The sequence below is a fragment of the Neopelma chrysocephalum genome, unplaced genomic scaffold, assembly GCF_003984885.1.
Source record: "Neopelma chrysocephalum unplaced genomic scaffold, ASM398488v2 Primary Assembly neopelma1_65c, whole genome shotgun sequence".
NCBI lineage: Eukaryota > Metazoa > Chordata > Aves > Passeriformes > Pipridae > Neopelma > Neopelma chrysocephalum.
This window is the reverse complement of record NW_020897724.1, coordinates 1,155,466-1,173,522: the sequence shown is the minus strand read 5'-3', so window position 1 is coordinate 1,173,522 and position 18,057 is coordinate 1,155,466. Positions and strand designations below refer to the sequence as shown.

Here is an 18,057-nt window from a genome sequence, read left to right as displayed (position 1 = left end):
CCCGGCGGCGGCGGCTCCCGGCAGCGGCCGCGCGGGGCCGGGCGATGGCGGCGGCGGGGGACGCGTTCCTGCGAGCCCGCGGTAGGACCCTGACCGCCTTCCGCCCAGGTACGGCCAGCGCCGGGCGGCACCGCGGGCGGGCACCGGCGGCTCTTGCCCACCGCGCCGCCGGGCGGGAGGGGCGTGCGGTGCGGAGGGAGGCCCGGGGCTTCCCCGGCGGCGGCGGCGGGAGGAGCTGCCGCCGGGGAGGGGAGGCGAGGGGGGCCGGGCCGGGGCTCTGGGCCGTGTCGGCGCCGGGAAGGCCGCACTGGGGAGCGGGTGGCGCGGGTCGGCCGCGGAAAGGGGGGACTTGAAGCTGTGGCTGCCCCGCTGCCCCCGCGGGGCCGGGGCCGCCCGGGTTTGTCACCGCGCTCCGGCTCTCTGAGGATGCCGGCGGTGCCCAGCGCCAGAGTCGTTTTCAAATGCTTGTCCATGTTCCTAAAGCTGACCTGCATAGCCTGTGTTGGCACCAGCGCTGTGCTGGCGTGTGTTTGTACCTGTAAGGGTGACCGAACTGGTTACCGGCTGGTCACTGGTTTTGTTATTTAAATGAAAGTCGTACAATGGTTCGCAAGTAGGGAAGGTCCCGCTTTCTTTAGGGGGCTCCAGCCTGTCTCAGGGTGCGGGTCAGCAGCACAGTTCCTTCTCTGGCCCTTCCAGGCTGTGTACAGCACTGGGATCCCCTCGGCTGTAGCTCCGCTGGGGACGTGATTCCAGACTCCCCAGGTGAATAAGTGAGGAGGCCGTGCCAAGGCAAAGCTGGCACAGCCACCTGTGGCTGTGGCTGGACCGACAGAGGAGCATGTTGGACAGCTCTGTGTATGTCACCTGTTTGTTAAATTCTCCCAAGGATGGAGCTTCTACAGTGTGCACGGTTTCCCAGGGGCACAACTAGCTCTGTTTTAAGAAATCTTTTCCTATTGCCATGCGTGGAACGTCTTTTATTTCCTTGTATTTATGAATTTCAGATTGTATTGGTTTGGTGAGGTCGGCAAGGCTATTCAGTCCCTACAGTTTTGTGGTATTTTCTTGGTTTTCGCTGGAAATATTTGGCTTTGCTTGTTGCCAAATAAAGAAAAATCACCAACTCGGAGCATGTGAAGTATACGTATACAGTCATTCTGGCAACCTATTAATTGCAGATGGTCTGGTTGGTTTGGAACAGAATGCCTAGCATTTGCTGAGGGGACAGATGGCAGACAAGCCATCTAGTTATATCAACTGTATGGTGAAATTGTAACAAAAGGAATGTTCAACAGCAGTGTAAAAATTTCTGAATAAAAGCTTTATCTGAGTACTTCTTGAAAATTGCCGTAAGCATGGAAGAAAATATGTCATTTGGGAATCTGTTTTCCAAGTGTACTTCTTCCTGAAGTGTCCTTGTTTGGAATTCTTTAAATATTAATTAACGCTTTTCTTTCCACTGGTTGTTTTTAATTTTGTTCAGGATTTGTTAAGTGACCATAGTCCAGCTACCATCTTTGGGTGCAATATTTCTTTGTAAATAATTTACTTAGCCCTTTCTTAACAGACTAAAGTTCAACACAACTAAATGATTGGGAAAAAAATTCCAGAACCAAGGGCTGATAATATTGAAGGAAAATTTCTTGCAGTTTAAGATGAAAATCATTTCTCTGTGTTTTGTTGCTTTCCTCAGTCTTTAGGTTTCACTCTGTTAAACTTGTAGCTACACAGAGCATTTACTGCCACTGCTATGGCTTGGCACACCTTTTCCTTTATAATTTGAGACCCATCACTGAGAGCTTAATTGTGGTTTTTTTCTTACTACCCTTTCTACAAAATCACTCTTCCACACCCTGATATTTGTTCAGTCTGCTTTTACGTAATGTGGATGTTATACCTGTAACCTGCTCTAATGTGCTCTTTGTTATGGGACGTGAATCAGGAGCTAGAGGTTAGTGACCTAAATTATCCATGTAATCAATGAGGCACAGGAGTAAACAGTGCACAAATACCCTACTTTATTGGCAAGAGACCTTTCTATGCTCTGGCTTTACTTTTGAAATAAATTATCTGTCTTTTCCACTCATGCGAAATTACGCTTCAGATGTCAACTACTTCTATTAGTATTTTAGTGAAGACACAGGACCATATGTTTGGGTAAATGCTGTCTTCACCGCTTCTCTCCAAAAGTCATGGGGTTATTTTGTTTTGGTTTGTTAAGTGTTTTTTTCCGTGCTGTGCAGAGAATTCCTGTGAAAGTAGGTAAACACTTTTTTCAAGTAACTAACAAAGTGATAGTACTGTCAGTTTAACTGGTTTAGAAGTGTCTGTTTGAACTTTTGCTAGTTTTATTTGATGGTTCCAAAACCTTTATCTGGAGCAGGCAATAACCCGTGTTGCCTACTCACGTTCTCAGTTACGTGTGTGATTCTATGTTCCTCTGTCATGCCTCCCTCACTAATCTTTTGCAAACTCTTCAAATTTATTCAGTTGCTTCTCATATTTTTTCATTTTGCTATTTTCTCTATTCCTTTCCAATTCCTGCTTTTTTTGCCGTTGCTGAATGTTGAGCTGACTTTGCTTTGTAGCACTTGCTAGAACTATGGTAGTTTATATGAAGTTGGTGGTGTTTTTCCCATGTGCACTATCCTGTGCGTTTTTTGCATTGAAGTTGGTCAGCTCTTTCGAACAGTCACTGTATAAGAAATCTCTCCCCAGTTCTTCACAACCGGGCATGATTCTCATGCCACCAAAATGGCTTCGTTTTACCAAATCTCACTTCCTCGCTATTCAGTTGCTGTTACAGGTTGTTTTGAAGTTGTTGAGCAGTACAGGTCCCAGTACACATCCAGGTGGGATCTGTGGATCTTGTCCATTCCTTTTTTTCTTACCAGTTTTCTGTGCATGCAAGGACTTGCTTTCATATTTCAAGACTCGACTTCCTTAGGAGTCTTTGGTGAGTAACTCTTAGATGCCTGTTGGAAACGGGATCAAGTGGATCTCCCTTGTCCATGTAAAAGCTGTTGATTACTGTTTCTGAAGAATGAGTGAGCACAGTAGTTACTGTCTTTGTTAGAGTTTCCATTCACTTCCCTGTACAGATGCCAATTTTGCAATCAGTCGTTACCGGATTGCTCAGGAAACCCCTTTAAATGCAGGTGTGATAGTGGCCAGCTTCCTGTTCTGTGGTGCAGAGGAGATGGTTTTCACTTTTGAGGAGTTCTATGAATGCCACCTCATCTGAGTGTTTTTTTAGTGTTCATGTCTGTTTGTTGAATCACCTACTGGTATTTTGATTTGAAACAGGTCTGATGCACTTTCTGTTAGGAAGAATTCTCATGTTAGATCTTCACAGGTTCCTTCCCAATAAACATACATACAAAAATGTACCTTGTTTTTCTGTCAGCCTTTGTCTTCAGGTGCATCTTGCGTGTCTGGAACATCTCTTAACCTTGGTGAGTGTCTGGCAGGCTATCTGCTCCTAATTCCTCTACGAAAGGCTTTATTAGTTTTCAGATTTATGCTGTATCCAGTTCTTCACTTTTTTTGCCTTGACTTCTCAGACTTTTGTATCTAACCTCCCAGTGTATAAAATCTTTCTGTTTTCATTATTTGGATGCTTTAGCTTTTCAAAGGATGCTGTCCTGCTCTAACTACCCTCCTTATGGCTGTTATTTAACTTGTTTAGACTGTCTGGATTCTTTTTGATTTTCTGAAGTTCTCAGTGAAAGCTGTGCATATGGTCTGAGCCTCTGGGATAGTGTCTTTGAATAGTTTCCGTGCTGCCTTCAAGGATTTTTGCACTTTTTAAAAGCATCATAATTACATATAATTCGCCCTCCTTTGAAATTAAATACAACTGCAGTTGATTTCTTATTTTTTCGTGCTTTCACATAAGTGTTGGATCTTGGCACATTACGATTACTGTTCTAGAGCTCTTCAACAGTAATATTTTTGAGCACTGATCAGAACTGCTTCCCAGCTTGCATATTCCATTCCCAATACTGTCTCCAACTCTCATATGAATTAGGCAAATTTTTACGTGGGTTTTGAGCAACTTTCTGTGACTTCACCTTGTCATTATGCAAGCCACCCCCCTTCACACCTACAGTTCTGGGCTGTAAAGTTTTTGTAATGAGTTTACATGTTAAATTTGGGGGTGGGCATAAGGCATGACTAGAATTTAGCATTCTATAGCCCTCAGTACAAATAAACTGTGCCTGAGAGGGCATTTCTTACCTTGATAGTTATCTAAGAAGTTTGAAAGTACATCTTTTGGAAACAGTAGCACTGCCTAATTTATGTGAGAAACCATGTTCTGTCATTAAGTGTTTCTACTAACAGAGTTTCTGTAGTACATAATTTCTAAAATAATTAATCTTTAAAAGGTTTTATTTTCTCTCTGAAAATGTGTTTTGATACCTGTTTCGAAGGATTTTTTTTCCCTGATGCAAAAAATTGCACCTTTCTCAACAGGTTGCCTTGGTCATTCCTCAGAACCTCCAATAGTCATATCTTTGGTGGACTCTCAGGTGCACATGGAAAATACAGCTGAAAGAAATGCACATTTCATTAGGTGGAAATCTTTTGAATTTGGACATAGAGACAATAATGATAGGGTTTTTAGGCCATAGCTATTGATAATATTTTAATAAATAACAAGAAATTATTAATAATTTAGTGCAAGTCCTTTATTGGTTTTCAAGCTATTTCAGGACTGAAAGTAATAAAAACAAATTTTTGCTTATTGTATTGTCTATGTTGTATGCATACTGACCTCACTTAACAGATTCCATTTCCCTTCCTGCATTTAGGTTCTTTGGAAAACCAAGGTTGTGCTTCTTGCTTAATTTTGCTTAGAAAAAGTCTCACAATTACACTCAGAGACAGCACAAGGCAGGAACCACATATCTATTTCTGCTGTTCTCTGATCTTTCAGAAAAGTGACAAACCCAACATGACAATGAGGGCATTTTCCTGTTTATTGTTGCCCATGGCTTACTGAGCAGGCGCTGGACATGTGTCCATGTTTGTTCCCCTCTGACACAATGGTGTCTAGAGAGAGCCTGTGGACAGGAGTATCTTTTCATAACTAATTTGTTTCCACTAAATGCTGCAGAGTGTAGAGGAAGAAGAAAACAAATATACTGTTGAAACCAATGAATGCACTTTTTAAAAAACCTCCCCAGGGAAATGCTGGAAATCCCACCTGCACTGTGTGGCTGTCAGAGGCCAGTGGTTCCTGTGAGCACTCTATAGATGCATGTTTGTGATCCTTGGAGATGGGGAAAGAAAAGAGAGGAGAACGAGGAAAAGCAAAAGGGGAAGAAATAAAGGCCCAGCAGTGTTAGCTATTGTCCTCTAGAAATCGTGAGGCTCAGCTGAAATCCCACCTAAGTCCTTGAAGTGTCTTTTTGCCTGTGATCACAATCCATGGCTGAGGATTTCTCCTGTGAATTGTTGCTGACTACTTCGGTCCTTCACAGAATTAATCCTTAGATAAAATTAGCAGCTGGCACTGTTTTTCAGGCAATGCTACTAAAAATACATTGCATCGATCCTCTGTCTGTACTTTGGAATGCATGGGAGCAGAAAGGGAGTAGGAAGCTATTGAAACTGAGGCAGAACGTGTCCTGAAGTTGGACATTCTGTGGCAATCAGCTGTACAGCAATTATGGAGGCCTGGGAACCAAATGGATTTGAAATAGGAGTTTTCAGTGGCTTAGTGTGGAAGAGCAGCACCAGAGACATGCTTTGTCCTTCAGAAATGGAAAGGGTATGTGCATCAGTTATTGGAGAAGTCTGCTGACTCTTTGCTGCATTTGTGTTTTCTTATTTTTATGGTAAATTCTAAAGTTGCAAACAGCTTCTGTGTTCGAGGGGATGAGCAGCCAATTTGAAGGGATTCTCAGCTCCACTCAATTTTGTGATGGAAGGGAGAAGGCAGAAGAAATTATTGATTCAATCCTTATCTTCTGTTGCTTTACCTAGCGTGCACCTTGTGTAATACAACTGCCTGGCCCAGTTAAAAGCTTGAAAACTGAAACTCCTAGTGAGAAGGTTCCTTTAAGGTTATTGTTATTCCCAGAGAAGCCATTGCTTGCTACATTTGAAGGGATGATAGTGATTGTAGATGCTGTTTAAGTGAAACCTTAAGGAGTAGCATCTAGGACCTGGATCGTGACTGGATGATTACTGCAAAAGCAGCTGTTCCCCCTCCCACCACTTGCATCCAATGCTGTTTGTTGGTTCCCTCTGCCAGACTTTGGCATTCCCCTGGCATAGAGGCAGAATGATTTTTTTTCAGCACTCTTGAGATTCAGTGCAAAGACCAAAAAATGGCTCAGACAGATTTTTGTGGTGCCTGACACTGGGCAGATGAGTTTCCTTTGCATGGCCTACAGTACCTGTTCTGCTAGTGGGTGCCAACAAACTGCTGGTGAAGGAGAAAAGTAGGGTACAGAAGTTTTGCTAAGAATTATCTGAAGAGGGTTCATTGATCAATCATTTAATTGTCAGGCAAAAGACATCTGGGTCTATCTGTGGTTGTGGAAGATGCTTTTACCATCGGTTTCACTTTGCTACCCTCTCACCATATTGCCTGTTGAAAGAGCTCTTGTGCAGGCCTATTCCTGGACTTTTAAGCAAAATTACTAAAATTGCACTAGTTGCAACACTTGAAACTTCAGCTGGATGGGTGCTATGCCTTGCACAGATAAGGAAAAACTTGCATAAACTCCTCTGAAGACAGACCAGTGAGGGCAGAGTTATTTCCTGGGTGAGCTGAATTCAGAACAGGCTTAGGGGTTGGTGCACCAGGTGCAAGTTTGCACTGGTGGTGTTGTACCAGTACAACTCTCTTCATGATATTCTGCTTTTGTTTATAGTACTTTATAGTAATTAAAGCACATTCCTGATTTAAAAAAAAAAATCAAGTTGTAAGTTTAAACAGTGTCCTTATTTTGTTCCCATTTACTTTTCTTTTGTGGGGAATAAAATCACTAAGTACCACTTGATAACTAATAAGCTAATGGAATTTGGTGTAAGTACTAGGGTTATTTGTTTTTAAATAGTGTTTCTAGTTGAGTGATCAAATAACAAAACAAAGGTAGAAAATAATTCAACCTTACTCTTATTTTTGTAGCTACTTGATAAGTTATTGAATGCCACAGAAACAGCTATTGACTGAATTATTTGGCTAAGACCAGTTAATTAAACTAACATTTTAAGTAAATGTTATTTATGGTAGCCCTGATTCCTGGATCTCTTCTGTTGTCCCTGCTTCACTTTTTTCATTTTATATTTTTCTTTCCTACAGGAGAATATAGCATATACCTTTGCATCATTTTCAGTTCCTTTCTTTTTTCACCTCCTATCTCTTTCCTTTTCTCCCCACTCTTCACCACCTCCACCCCTGCATCTTCTGTTTCTCTTTTCTTCTGCCACTTCTTGATTCTGTCTGTGTACTGAACTTCTTTTTTCAAATTCATCTTATCAGTCTCTCTCTCTGCCTCACATGACCATCGCTCACCCACTCAAACCAGAGCATCTGTGCACAGGCTTGGAAACATTCAGGTACTTAAAACCTAGACAGTTCCTGTATTGGCATGAACATAAGTCAGGAAAATAAAATATCCATGAAGCTTATATTAGAATAACCCCTGCTCTGGCTTTTCAACCTGTTTTGCATCAGCTGTGCATGTGCATTGTCTGCTTGCCAGACTGCTGTGTGTTCAAGCATTAGATATGAAGCTCCTTGTTACCTGGGCCCTGGGCCAGCCCTGCTGCCTGTGCCTCCCATCCTGGACTGCTGCAGGTGCTCCAGCTGCCTTTGGACAGACACTATTCCCTTTCAGAAAGGGAAACACAGCCTGGCCATAATTGATACTTAAAACAAAGACTAGATCTCTTTTCTGAGTGATTTCTGTAAAAATAAATAAATGTTTCTGTCTTTTACTTTAGGCTACTACAGTAAAAATGACTGGCTTGAGATTAATCAATACAAAACAAGTAGATTTTGCTCAGTGTTGATTATCAATACTGTCCAGAAAAGGGACAGGTGTTAAAAATCCTGCCATGTTGTTCCAAGATTTGGTATTTTTCCCCATTTAATGAGTTTGAGAATTGTGCCACTTCTCCAAACCAAGTTCCTGTTTCAGACATCTCCTTTTTTCAGTTCCATTTTGTATAGGTCATTAAGGATTTCTGATGCAAGCTTCCTTAACTGATTTTTATTCTATGACTTTCTACTTATAAAAACTGTAAGTTGATTTCTCTGCACAAACAGTGCCTTTGATGCAGCATGTAAGCTGCTTTTTATGGCAGTCATATCTTTTCATGCAAGTCATAAAATAAAAACCTAAATTGCTTTGTGTCACTCAACTGGTTCCATAAAGCTTCTGTTGCAAACTCATGGATAGATGGATCATTTCACTTCTTCTAGTAAGTTATGTAATTTTAGTTCAGAATTAAAAGCTAATGAGTGGCTAAAAGTTTCTACCTATAAAATACGTGATTATTATTTCGAATAAGCCAATGCTGGTATATAAATAATTTTGTTTAGATATTAAACGTTACTTTAACTAAAGTGTGGAAGCTTTCATTTGGCAAAATGATCTGATGCCATAGCAACAGATGGCAATTACAAGCAGCTTCTGGGAGTTGCCCACATTCCTTATCCCTCACCCAGCCTATCCATATCCTCGGTGCCAGGAAGGAATTCTGACCCTTGAAAGAACCATACCCCCCTTCTTGCAAAGTAAGAAGCTCCAGCTCCAGTTCTTGTGGAAGGAAACCAAAAGCACATTCATGGTGGACATGCTGCTTGTTTCTGTTACTGGAAGACCAGTTTTGCCTCAAACTGAATTTCAGATCAGATTTACGTAATATGGAAGTATATTTATGGATTATATTTTAATTTTAAATAATTTGCTGTATCATTTTCTTTTTAGGTTCAGCTATAGATTAATGTAGTCAGTGAGTTTTTAACAGTTTAAATGCTGTTTAAAAAAACTCCAATAACAGTAAATGTATTAAGCCAAATACAGCTCTCAAAACTGAAACATTCAGGTTACAAATGAGTGCATATAAACAGCTGGAGAAACCAGAGTGTGCTAGTGTTTGTACTTCAGTTCCAGCTTTTCCCTAAAGCCATGAGAACAAAAAGCATTTAAATCCTTAATAATTTAAGGAAAAGTCTACTGGAACCATAAAATGTGAAACTTCTGTATGTTTTAATTAGTTAATTAAAGAAGCAATAATTGGAGTCTTAAAAGAATCAAATGAAATCTAACATTACACACTTGTGTTATGTTGTAGTCTTGTAGTTTCCATTTGCTATTTGCTGAATTCTCCACATACTTTTCCTCTAATCAGTCTGTAATTACTGTGTGGTATAATTAGATTAATATACTTTCATTTATTACAACTACCCATTAGAGGAAAATTTTGTACTTCTGCCTTTATATTTGCCCTGTATGAGTGACTACAGAATTCTGTACTTCTGTTGAAGCAATGTCAACCTACTTAGGTGAAGAACAATCCATTTAATGATACATGGAAACTTTCATTCTAAGTGTCTCTACAGCTTAAATTTTCTTTTTTCCCCTCCTTTGTTTCATTTTAGATGATGAGTGCCAATGGAAGGGGCCCTTCTACTTCATCCAAGGAGCAGATCCTCAGTTCGGACTGATGAAAGCTTGGACATGTGGAGACACTGATAATGGAGATGATGAATGGGGAGAAGAAATCAAATTAGCAGAGCAAGCAGTGCAGGCCATTAACAAGCTAAACCCTAAACCCAAGTTCTTTGTGTTGTGTGGAGACCTTGTCCATGGAATGCCAGGTAAGGCAATTAAGTGCAGAATGGGGGTTGTAGCTCCCTTTATATTTCAGATTGGCAATAAGGCTAATTTACTTTCCTTGACTTCAAAATAGTCTTTTGTAGGAGTTGGTATGCTACTGTTTTGGTGGTTTGGAAAAGAAGTGTGATTTGTAGATGATTCTTGAGATATTATTGCAATTTCTTCATCTGACTTCCCGTGTCATTCGTTTCAGGGCTGTACTTTCATTAGTTAATTGCTTTCTTTTCAGTAGGAAATTTTCTTTGAAATAAAAGTCCTAAGAACACACATTCAAATTACTTCTCCCTAAACAAATTGCTGTGAGAAGACAAATAGGGGCAGTAGCCATTGGGAAAAAACAATGCCAGGAAAATAATAAAAAATGGATATGGCTTTTTGAGTACCTAAAGTGAGTAAAGCTCAGAGAATTTTCTGGCTTTCTAATGCTTAATAAATTCAAATGCTTCAATATTTCAATTTTTTAAATGCTAAAAGTCAAGGAATTCAAGTTTTAGCAGTTCTCTCCTGTTGCTGTGGGAGTTTGAGCTCAGTGTGTTTCTGCACACACTCAGGAAGAGCAACAGCCCATCTAGAAAGGTGAGTTACAAAGTTTGACAGCTGCAACTTTCAAACAGATTGGTGGTATTATCTATGTGAAGAAGAGAAGTACTTCTCTTGGAAGCAAAATAAAAAGTGATGTTACCTGCTGCCAGCTGGTCTGAAAAGCAGATCTAAGCACAGTGTCTTACATTTCTTAGCATTGATAAGAAGCAGAGCTGCCCACAGCCTTGGCTGTGTGTCTGGGAGCACAGCAATCCACCAAGGGACCTTGCAAATAGTCCTGTGTGCTTTATGTAACACTCTGCCTTGCACTCCACTTGCACCTGAAGTGCTGCTCCCCAGCCCTTGCTGCACAGCAACATTTTGAGCATGTTGTAGAGCTTTCCCTAATTCCTTCAGTGTCCTGCAATGTTAATTTTAAAGCTTAGCTGTCAAATTGATTGACATTATTTATAGGCTGCAGACTTACTTTTGATCAGAACACAATTTTTCTGAAAGAGTGGGAAAGTGTAAAAAACAACAGATTTAAGCTTGATTGAATCTACTGTGTAACACCTCAGTAGCTTGATCAGAGTGTGCCATTATGCAGTTTTGTTGGTTTATGTGCTTCCATTAATTTGAGAAGTTCAGGTTTAACCCAGAATCATAAAATAATCTCTTCTTAAAGATCATCTGTCCTTCCTGTAGCAGAGTTTTAAGAAATATTTTGATTAGAACTTCTAATTTTTTCTAAGTGTTCCAAATATTTTGTCTTCAGTATCCCTTATAAGAAGAAAATTCAAGACAAATAATGGGTGTTCTACATCCTACCTTTTCAGCAAAGAGAATCTAAGAATTTTTTTAGCAAATAGAGATTTTCAGGTAAATTGAACATATAAATGTTTGCAGAACTGAAGACCAGTTGAAATGCTTCTTTTCAGGCAGAAATTTCAATATTTTCACTGCTCTAGCTAAGGATTTTTAGACCTATGTAATGCATGTCTGTAGTAGAATGGTACTGTAATTGTTTCATACTTCTTGACTGATGAGTCTCTCCCAAGAATAATTGCTCTATCAATTCCCTTATGTTCTGTAAAACACAGGATAAAAAATTCATTTTTTCAGTAGCCAAAAATCAGGAAGTACATGAGACAAGACATTGATTTAAGTTTAACAGTTGTGAATTTATTGTGTAGGTGCATCTTCATGTCTCAAATGGCCTTTTAAATCACTTGTGTATATCACCTGTGTTAAAACTGAACACATCTGCATTACTGGGGGTGTATCAGTTACTATTGCAGCGTGGCTATTGAGAAAGTGAAGTTCAGCTCTATTTTATGATCTATTGGCCAATGTCTGACAAGTTCTTTGGATTATACTGCTTTATAATCAATGCCTGTCAATAAAAAAGGAGGGACAAAACAGATCTTCCTTGATTCTCTTAAAACATATTATGGAGTACTAAGTGTAAAGTTTTTGGTGACTGTTTTAAAGCATCCAGTCATTTAGCTGGAACAATGTGGAAGCCTTTTGCACAGGAACTCCAAGAAATCTCAGAATTCCAGCAGCTAGAAGTGATGAACAGAATCCTGATCAGCTGGGAAGCAATCAGGCACAGCACTTGGAATCCATTACAGATGTCATTAGAGCAACGGAGTAATCATATCTTGGTATTTAACTGCTGATTAAAAGTAGTTTGTACTCTGAATATTATTTTCAGAAGTTTTTCTTGATTACATAATCAAGAATAGGATATCTATTCCTGGTAACACTAATATTGTGGTACATAATCAAGAATTTTAAGCAATACCTTACAGTGCAACTGTGTCACTGAATATAATTTCTGTAACCTCGATGCTTACACCTAGATACACCACGACAATGAAAGGCTTACTTCTGAAGACATTTGTGTGCATTAAATACAACTTACTATGGCAAAAATGCTAATCTGCAAAATGCAAAATATTGTTGATTGAATAATGTGTTTGTTTCACTGCGTTTTTCTGAACTCCTGGAAATTAATTTCTAAAAGTGTTTCTTATCAAGTCGGAACCTTCTGTTTTGTTGTATGACAACTTCCCACATTGTTCCATTAATCAACACCCTTTGAGCCCAGCAGTCCAGCCAGTCCCTCACCCCTCTTCCAGAGGGGAAGCACTGCAACATCCAGACTCATCCAGACTGCAACATCCTGACTCCACAGCCGGGGTGGTTACAGGGAGGTGCCTCACAGTGACATCAGCCAGCGCTCCCAGTACTCTTGGATCCATCCTGGCAGGTCCCATGGGCTTCCTTGGCTTGAAACTTTTCAGGAGATACTTGTTCTGTCACCGGTACTTCCTCTGCTCCTTTAACTCTGGGAGAGCATTTCAGTGAAGGCAGGCAGAGGGAGGTCTGAGTACCAGTCACTTGTCACTGCCTCCCTCAGCAGGGGCCCTGTATTGGCTTTATTATTTTATTGCTAAGGTAGTAGTAGAAGTTTTGCTGCTGATCACACCCTTCACAGGTTTCAGCCCTCGGTGAGCTTTTCCTGACCAGCCCTGCATGCCCAGGTACTTTTACAATATTCTTTCTTTCAAGTCTGTATTTGTTTCCAACTCCCTTTTGCATCCTTTTTTCATTGGTACTCAGACATGAGTTTCTCATTTAGCCACATCATTCTCCTTACAGCCTACATTTTTCCCCCCTTCCCTCAGTATCCAGAAGGACCATTCTTGTGTTAAGAGCAGTTTGTCTTTGAAGACATGTCAATGCTCTCAGACTCTTGCCTTTCAGAGCAGTCTCCTCCACGATCCTGTAGCAGTTCCCCTAATCAGCCAGTCTGCTGTCCTGAGGCCCCAGGTCAGCTCTCTGTCTTTGGTGGCTGCTACAGCCAAGGCTGCCAGGGATTAACACATCCCCCAGCACTACTGTGATTGTGAGTGGCATGACCAGGAGAGTGGGGCCTGGATGGCCCCTCTGTGTCAAGGGGTTCTCCCAGACTTCCTCCTGAGCTGCTGTGAGCAGGTATCAGGGGGATTAGTCTCCCAGAAGAGCCAGGTCTGTAGCAAAAATCCCACTCTTGGTGGCTGAGATCTCCTCTGGTCCTGACTCAAGTTTAACAAGGTTGGTGTCTGTTCCATACAGACAGACCTCCAAACTCTGAGGACAAACTCCCCTGCCTTCTTTCTTGCCTATCCTTCCTGTTCTAGTTCAACATAAAGCATTGTGCTTCCTTCTTCATCCCATACTTCAAGTGTAGCTTGGTGTCCAGGATACAGTGTCTGCATTTCACCACCTTTTGTTACAACAGCAGAGAAGTCAGCTGTTTGCAGCCCAGGTCACCCTGCTGAGGCCACCCAGAAGCTCTGGCTGTGAAGGTGGGAGTCTGGCAGCTGTTTTTATGTGGCCGAATTCCTTTGGAGGAAATGGTTTAAGTACATTTTATTAATGATGCTACTGCTGTCAGTAACTTGATAATTCTAGCCAGCAAAGTTATTGATGCGATGTATTTAGACCAGGTGTTTCATTATTTTTCATTAGTTGCTCTACCTGCATGGGTAAAAGAACAAGTGAGACAGCAAGTCTGCTGCAAACTTACTTAGTTCTGACTGTAATAAAATGTAGCTGTTTAGAGGCTAAATGAAATGAGACTTGTCTAATATAATGTGTATAATCAAAAAAAAAACCTGATAGAACTTGATTAGGGTTGATCTGTTAGCAATGTGATAATAGATCAGTGAGCCAGTAATGTTTATTCCTGCAGTTTTAGATTCATTTGTGTGTATATGTTAATTACAAGAAATCAGAATCACTAGAATTGAGTACTTGAAATACACTGCGAGTACTCGTACTAATGCCTTTAGTTAAGTGAAGGCATAATCTCTAATATACACATTTCCTGCCCAGGTCATGCAGTGCTCTGTAATCTGACATCCACCCTTTCTGTCAGTTAAGTCCAAGCAGTGATATTTTTCTTTTTTTTTTCCCCCTACCTTTGTTCTATATTATTAAATTGTTTAATTAAGGGGTTTCAAATGGTTGTTTATAGCACATTTCTGAAACATTTAATTTTGGTGAAGGAACCTTTAGATCTGCTGCAATGAGTGGAAACATCACCTGGCAGGTCAGAGCCGTAAGTATTGTGCTCTACTTCAGAATTCCTTTATTTTGCTGAGAGGAGGGCAGGAGGAGGATGCCCATATCACTTGCATCTGCCATATATAAGGTCGTTTTTCTGAAGGATCCTCCTTCTTTTTTATATCCATTTCCAAAGAACAAGTCAATCTAGACAGTTGTGTAAGTGATGGCAGGAGACTAAGCCATTGTATTTGAAATACACTGAATTCCAGTACAAGAATTCTGTTGTCTGCTCTTCTGCTATGCCTTGTCAATTAATTATGTTGGTACTACTTCTTTTTAATTAATCTGCCTATACTTTCATTTCTCTCATTAGTTTCAGAAGCAATTTTCCATCTTGCTTTTTAGTTTGTGCACATCAGTAGAAGCAGTTGTGCCTGTTCATGCTTTCTTATTCATTCCTAAGATCTGGTGTTGTGGGACTTCTTTTTTGATAGATTTTTATTCTTTCTATAGCTGATAAAATATTTAAGAGGTCTTACTCATTTCAGGCACTTTGTCTGTTTTTTAAAACTTACCTTTCTTAGCTCTCTCCAATTAGCTGTGCTGCATTCCCTCCTCTAGGGCCAAGGCTGTGGGGAGCGAGGGAGAGGGAGAAGGTGCGAGGAGCTGTTTTTGTGTTTGCTGGAGTTAGAACTACTCTGTGCCATCTGAGACCCTAGCAGTGGCCTTGAAATTGGTACACTTAGCTGTGCTCTTCAACAAAACAAATGGAACAGTGTTTCAAATTATTTGTTTAGAGAGACTATTGCTGGGTAGATGCAGCTTCTCAACTAAATTTTGTCCAACTTTTTGGATAATTGGATATTTTTTGTTTAACTCACCAATGTCAGCCAAAGCCTGGATTGTTCACCATGGTAGGGTAACAACATGGAGTAGGTCAGAATATTGGTACCTTAAAGTATGATAAATCATTCATGCTTTTATTAATGTATGAACAAGTTGAAACATCTGATTGTTTCAATCAGCTTTACAGAGCTGCAGTCATATTTAATAATGTTTTCTTACTGCTCCTTGGTGTGCTTGCTGTCTGTGTCTCTTACTCTGTCTGTTGGCCCATACTTGGATTGTGTCTGTTCCGTATTTTCACGTTTTTACTGTGCCATCTGATGAATGTTTCAGGCTGTGAGCCCTGGCGTGTGTTGTTGCTGTGAACAGTTTAAACATGAGGTGACAGGACAGGCCCTGACAACAGACAAGCTGAAAACAGAGGTCCCCAAACTAAAAGCAGCTCACTGATTGTCTGTTGCTGGCCATTGAGGCAAGGCTGGAAAAAGACTATTTTAAGCATAACAAGGGGAAAAAAAGCAGCCAGGTAGGGCAGGGCACCTGAGCTGCGTGCTGTGTGTGGTGGTGAAAAGGCACAGACTTACCTTCACAGGCTGGTATCCTGGAAAAAGCACATTCTTGAATCTGGAAGAGAATTGTCACAGAATCTCTGTGAGGTTGCAGCAGATGTGAGTGCACTGCCTGCCTCATTGTCCCTTCCTATTCCTCTCTCCTTTTCCCTGCTTTTTCTCTTCTTCAAGCATGGTGGGCCCCTGCCTTCCAGCTGGGGTGTGTGGCTGAACTGCTGTGGCTTCCAGGGTCCCCAGCTCTGCTGGGACCTTCTCACATGTCAACCAGCTCCCCATGGCTGCATTCCATGCTCTGTGCGTGTCTGTGCATCTCTGGGACTTGTTTTCCCCCACAAATTCGCACGTTTCCCTAACACTCTTAACTCCTCCATAAAGCCTCAGTAAGTCATATCAGCTCAATTCAGCTAATTACAATTTTGGGCAACAGTATGTGCTTTATGTGAAAAGGAAAACTGCTGGCTGCATGTCTCCTCAAAATTATATGCCCTATTCTTTCTTCCATGCAGTGTTTCTTCATACAATAAAACAGGCAATGATGTGCAGCGAGATTTTTAAAAGCAGGTGCCAAATACCAGGATTCTGAGTTCATATTTAGACAGCAATTAAGGGACAGGTTTTCAAATCAGCATGTCTCCATTTGACTCCTGCTTGACAATTTGATGATCAGAATACAAGATGAGATGGGCACACTGGCTTTTATACCATCAGTACCTCCTTATGAGCTCTGACACGTTCACAGTAGAGAGTGAAGTTATTTATGTTCAGAACAGACAAGCTGCAGAGCTGAGGAACATCAGAGCTGATGGTTCTGGTGACCAGACAGCGGTATGGCTTCATTTCTGTTTATAATCACTGTAACATTTGAAGGCATCCTCTCTCCTGGGATAATTGCTAACTGGATTATCTTGAGCCTCTTTCCCGTGCCCAAATTTGATGTGCAACTGTCATGGTCCAAAATCTTTGTCTCTTGTTTCTGGTAAATACTGAGTGCATTAATATAACTTCCTCCAAAGTGTAGTTTTTATAGATACACTGCAGCCTATGGTTTAAGATTTAGTATCCCTGCAAACACCTGCCTTAAAGGGTAACTCAAAAAAAAAAACCTCTTTAACTTGCTCAATTTTCTAAATCAGGGGGAAAGCACAGACTGTAGCAAATGTTCCTGGTCAAAGCAGTATCATTTAAAATCTATTGTGAATATTCTAAATTCTCTTGGGCTGGTCAGGAAAGGTCAGTGAATACTGTTGGTAGTTGGTACCTCACAGGAAGTCGTACTTGTCTTTCGATTTGGGATTTACTAAGGCCCATTTTAAGGAACATTGAGGTAATTGTCGAGTTTCCCAACTTTAATTTCTTTGATAAAGTCCACAGTCATTTGCATGTGTATGTTCTTCCTTCTTAGGAAATCTTTCACAGGGATTTAATGTGCAAACTTGCACATTTGCAGTTGCTGTGCAGCTGATTCAGCCCGGTGCCCTTTGCAGGAGTCAGACTGCTCTGCTCGTGCTTTGATACGTCAGAGACGAACTCGCTTGGTCACATCTCAGTGACTGAGTTGTTGGGAGGTTGGAGATTTGCTGCTGGTGGGTTTTGCACACAAGATGAGATCTGAATGTAATGCTGAAATCTGCATGCAAATGCTCAAGCTGCCATTTATACATTTGTGAATTGAATAAATTACAGAGAAATGTCAGGTCCAATTCAAGTTCTTAATGTTATATACAGTGAATTAGTAAGACATTCTACAAGGGAAAAAAATGCCTGATAATGTTTAATATCTTTCTCAAAAGGTGATTTTACCACAGTAAATCTGGCTGTGAATTGCTTTTATTATTTCTTTTAAACTACCATTAAATAACCCATTTTGCTAAAACAAAGGAACATTAAGTTAAAAAAAAAAGCTTGCCAGATAAAATCAAGCTGCTCTGCTATTCTTTAAGGGAGGCATGTATATAAGGAGGTAATTTATAAAATTTTAATTTTAGCTAAAAGTACAACAGTTCTTTAAAAAAAATCCCTCTCTCTTCTAGAAGGCAAGAGCATGAATGCTGATGTTTGATTTGTGTGTATAACAGGCATGAACGGGTTAAAAAATGATATCTCAAAATATGGTTCCAGCATTAAAAATAACTGTAAGCATGTCACCTTTACTATATTTGCTTTCTTTGCCATTTGAACTGGCTGCTTGCTTTACT

General features: G+C 40.6%; 1 protein-coding gene across 4 annotated transcripts in view; it reads left to right on the top strand.

Moving 5' to 3' along the window:
• Positions 1 to 14: 14 nt before the first annotated feature.
• Positions 15 to 18,057, top strand: part of CPPED1 (calcineurin like phosphoesterase domain containing 1) — a 40,574-nt gene continuing 22,531 nt past the window's right edge. The window contains exons 1-2 of one of the 4 annotated variants that reach the window (XM_027684232.1): positions 15 to 108; positions 9,629 to 9,847. In XM_027684232.1, the coding sequence (XP_027540033.1) occupies positions 45 to 108; positions 9,629 to 9,847 (283 nt within the window). In that variant the 5' untranslated portion in view covers positions 15 to 44. Of the gene's footprint in view, positions 109 to 442; positions 564 to 1,914; positions 1,955 to 7,489; positions 7,579 to 9,628; positions 9,848 to 18,057 lie in introns of those variants that run through there. The other 3 variants (XM_027684236.1, XM_027684234.1, XM_027684235.1) reach the window with 3 other exon arrangements.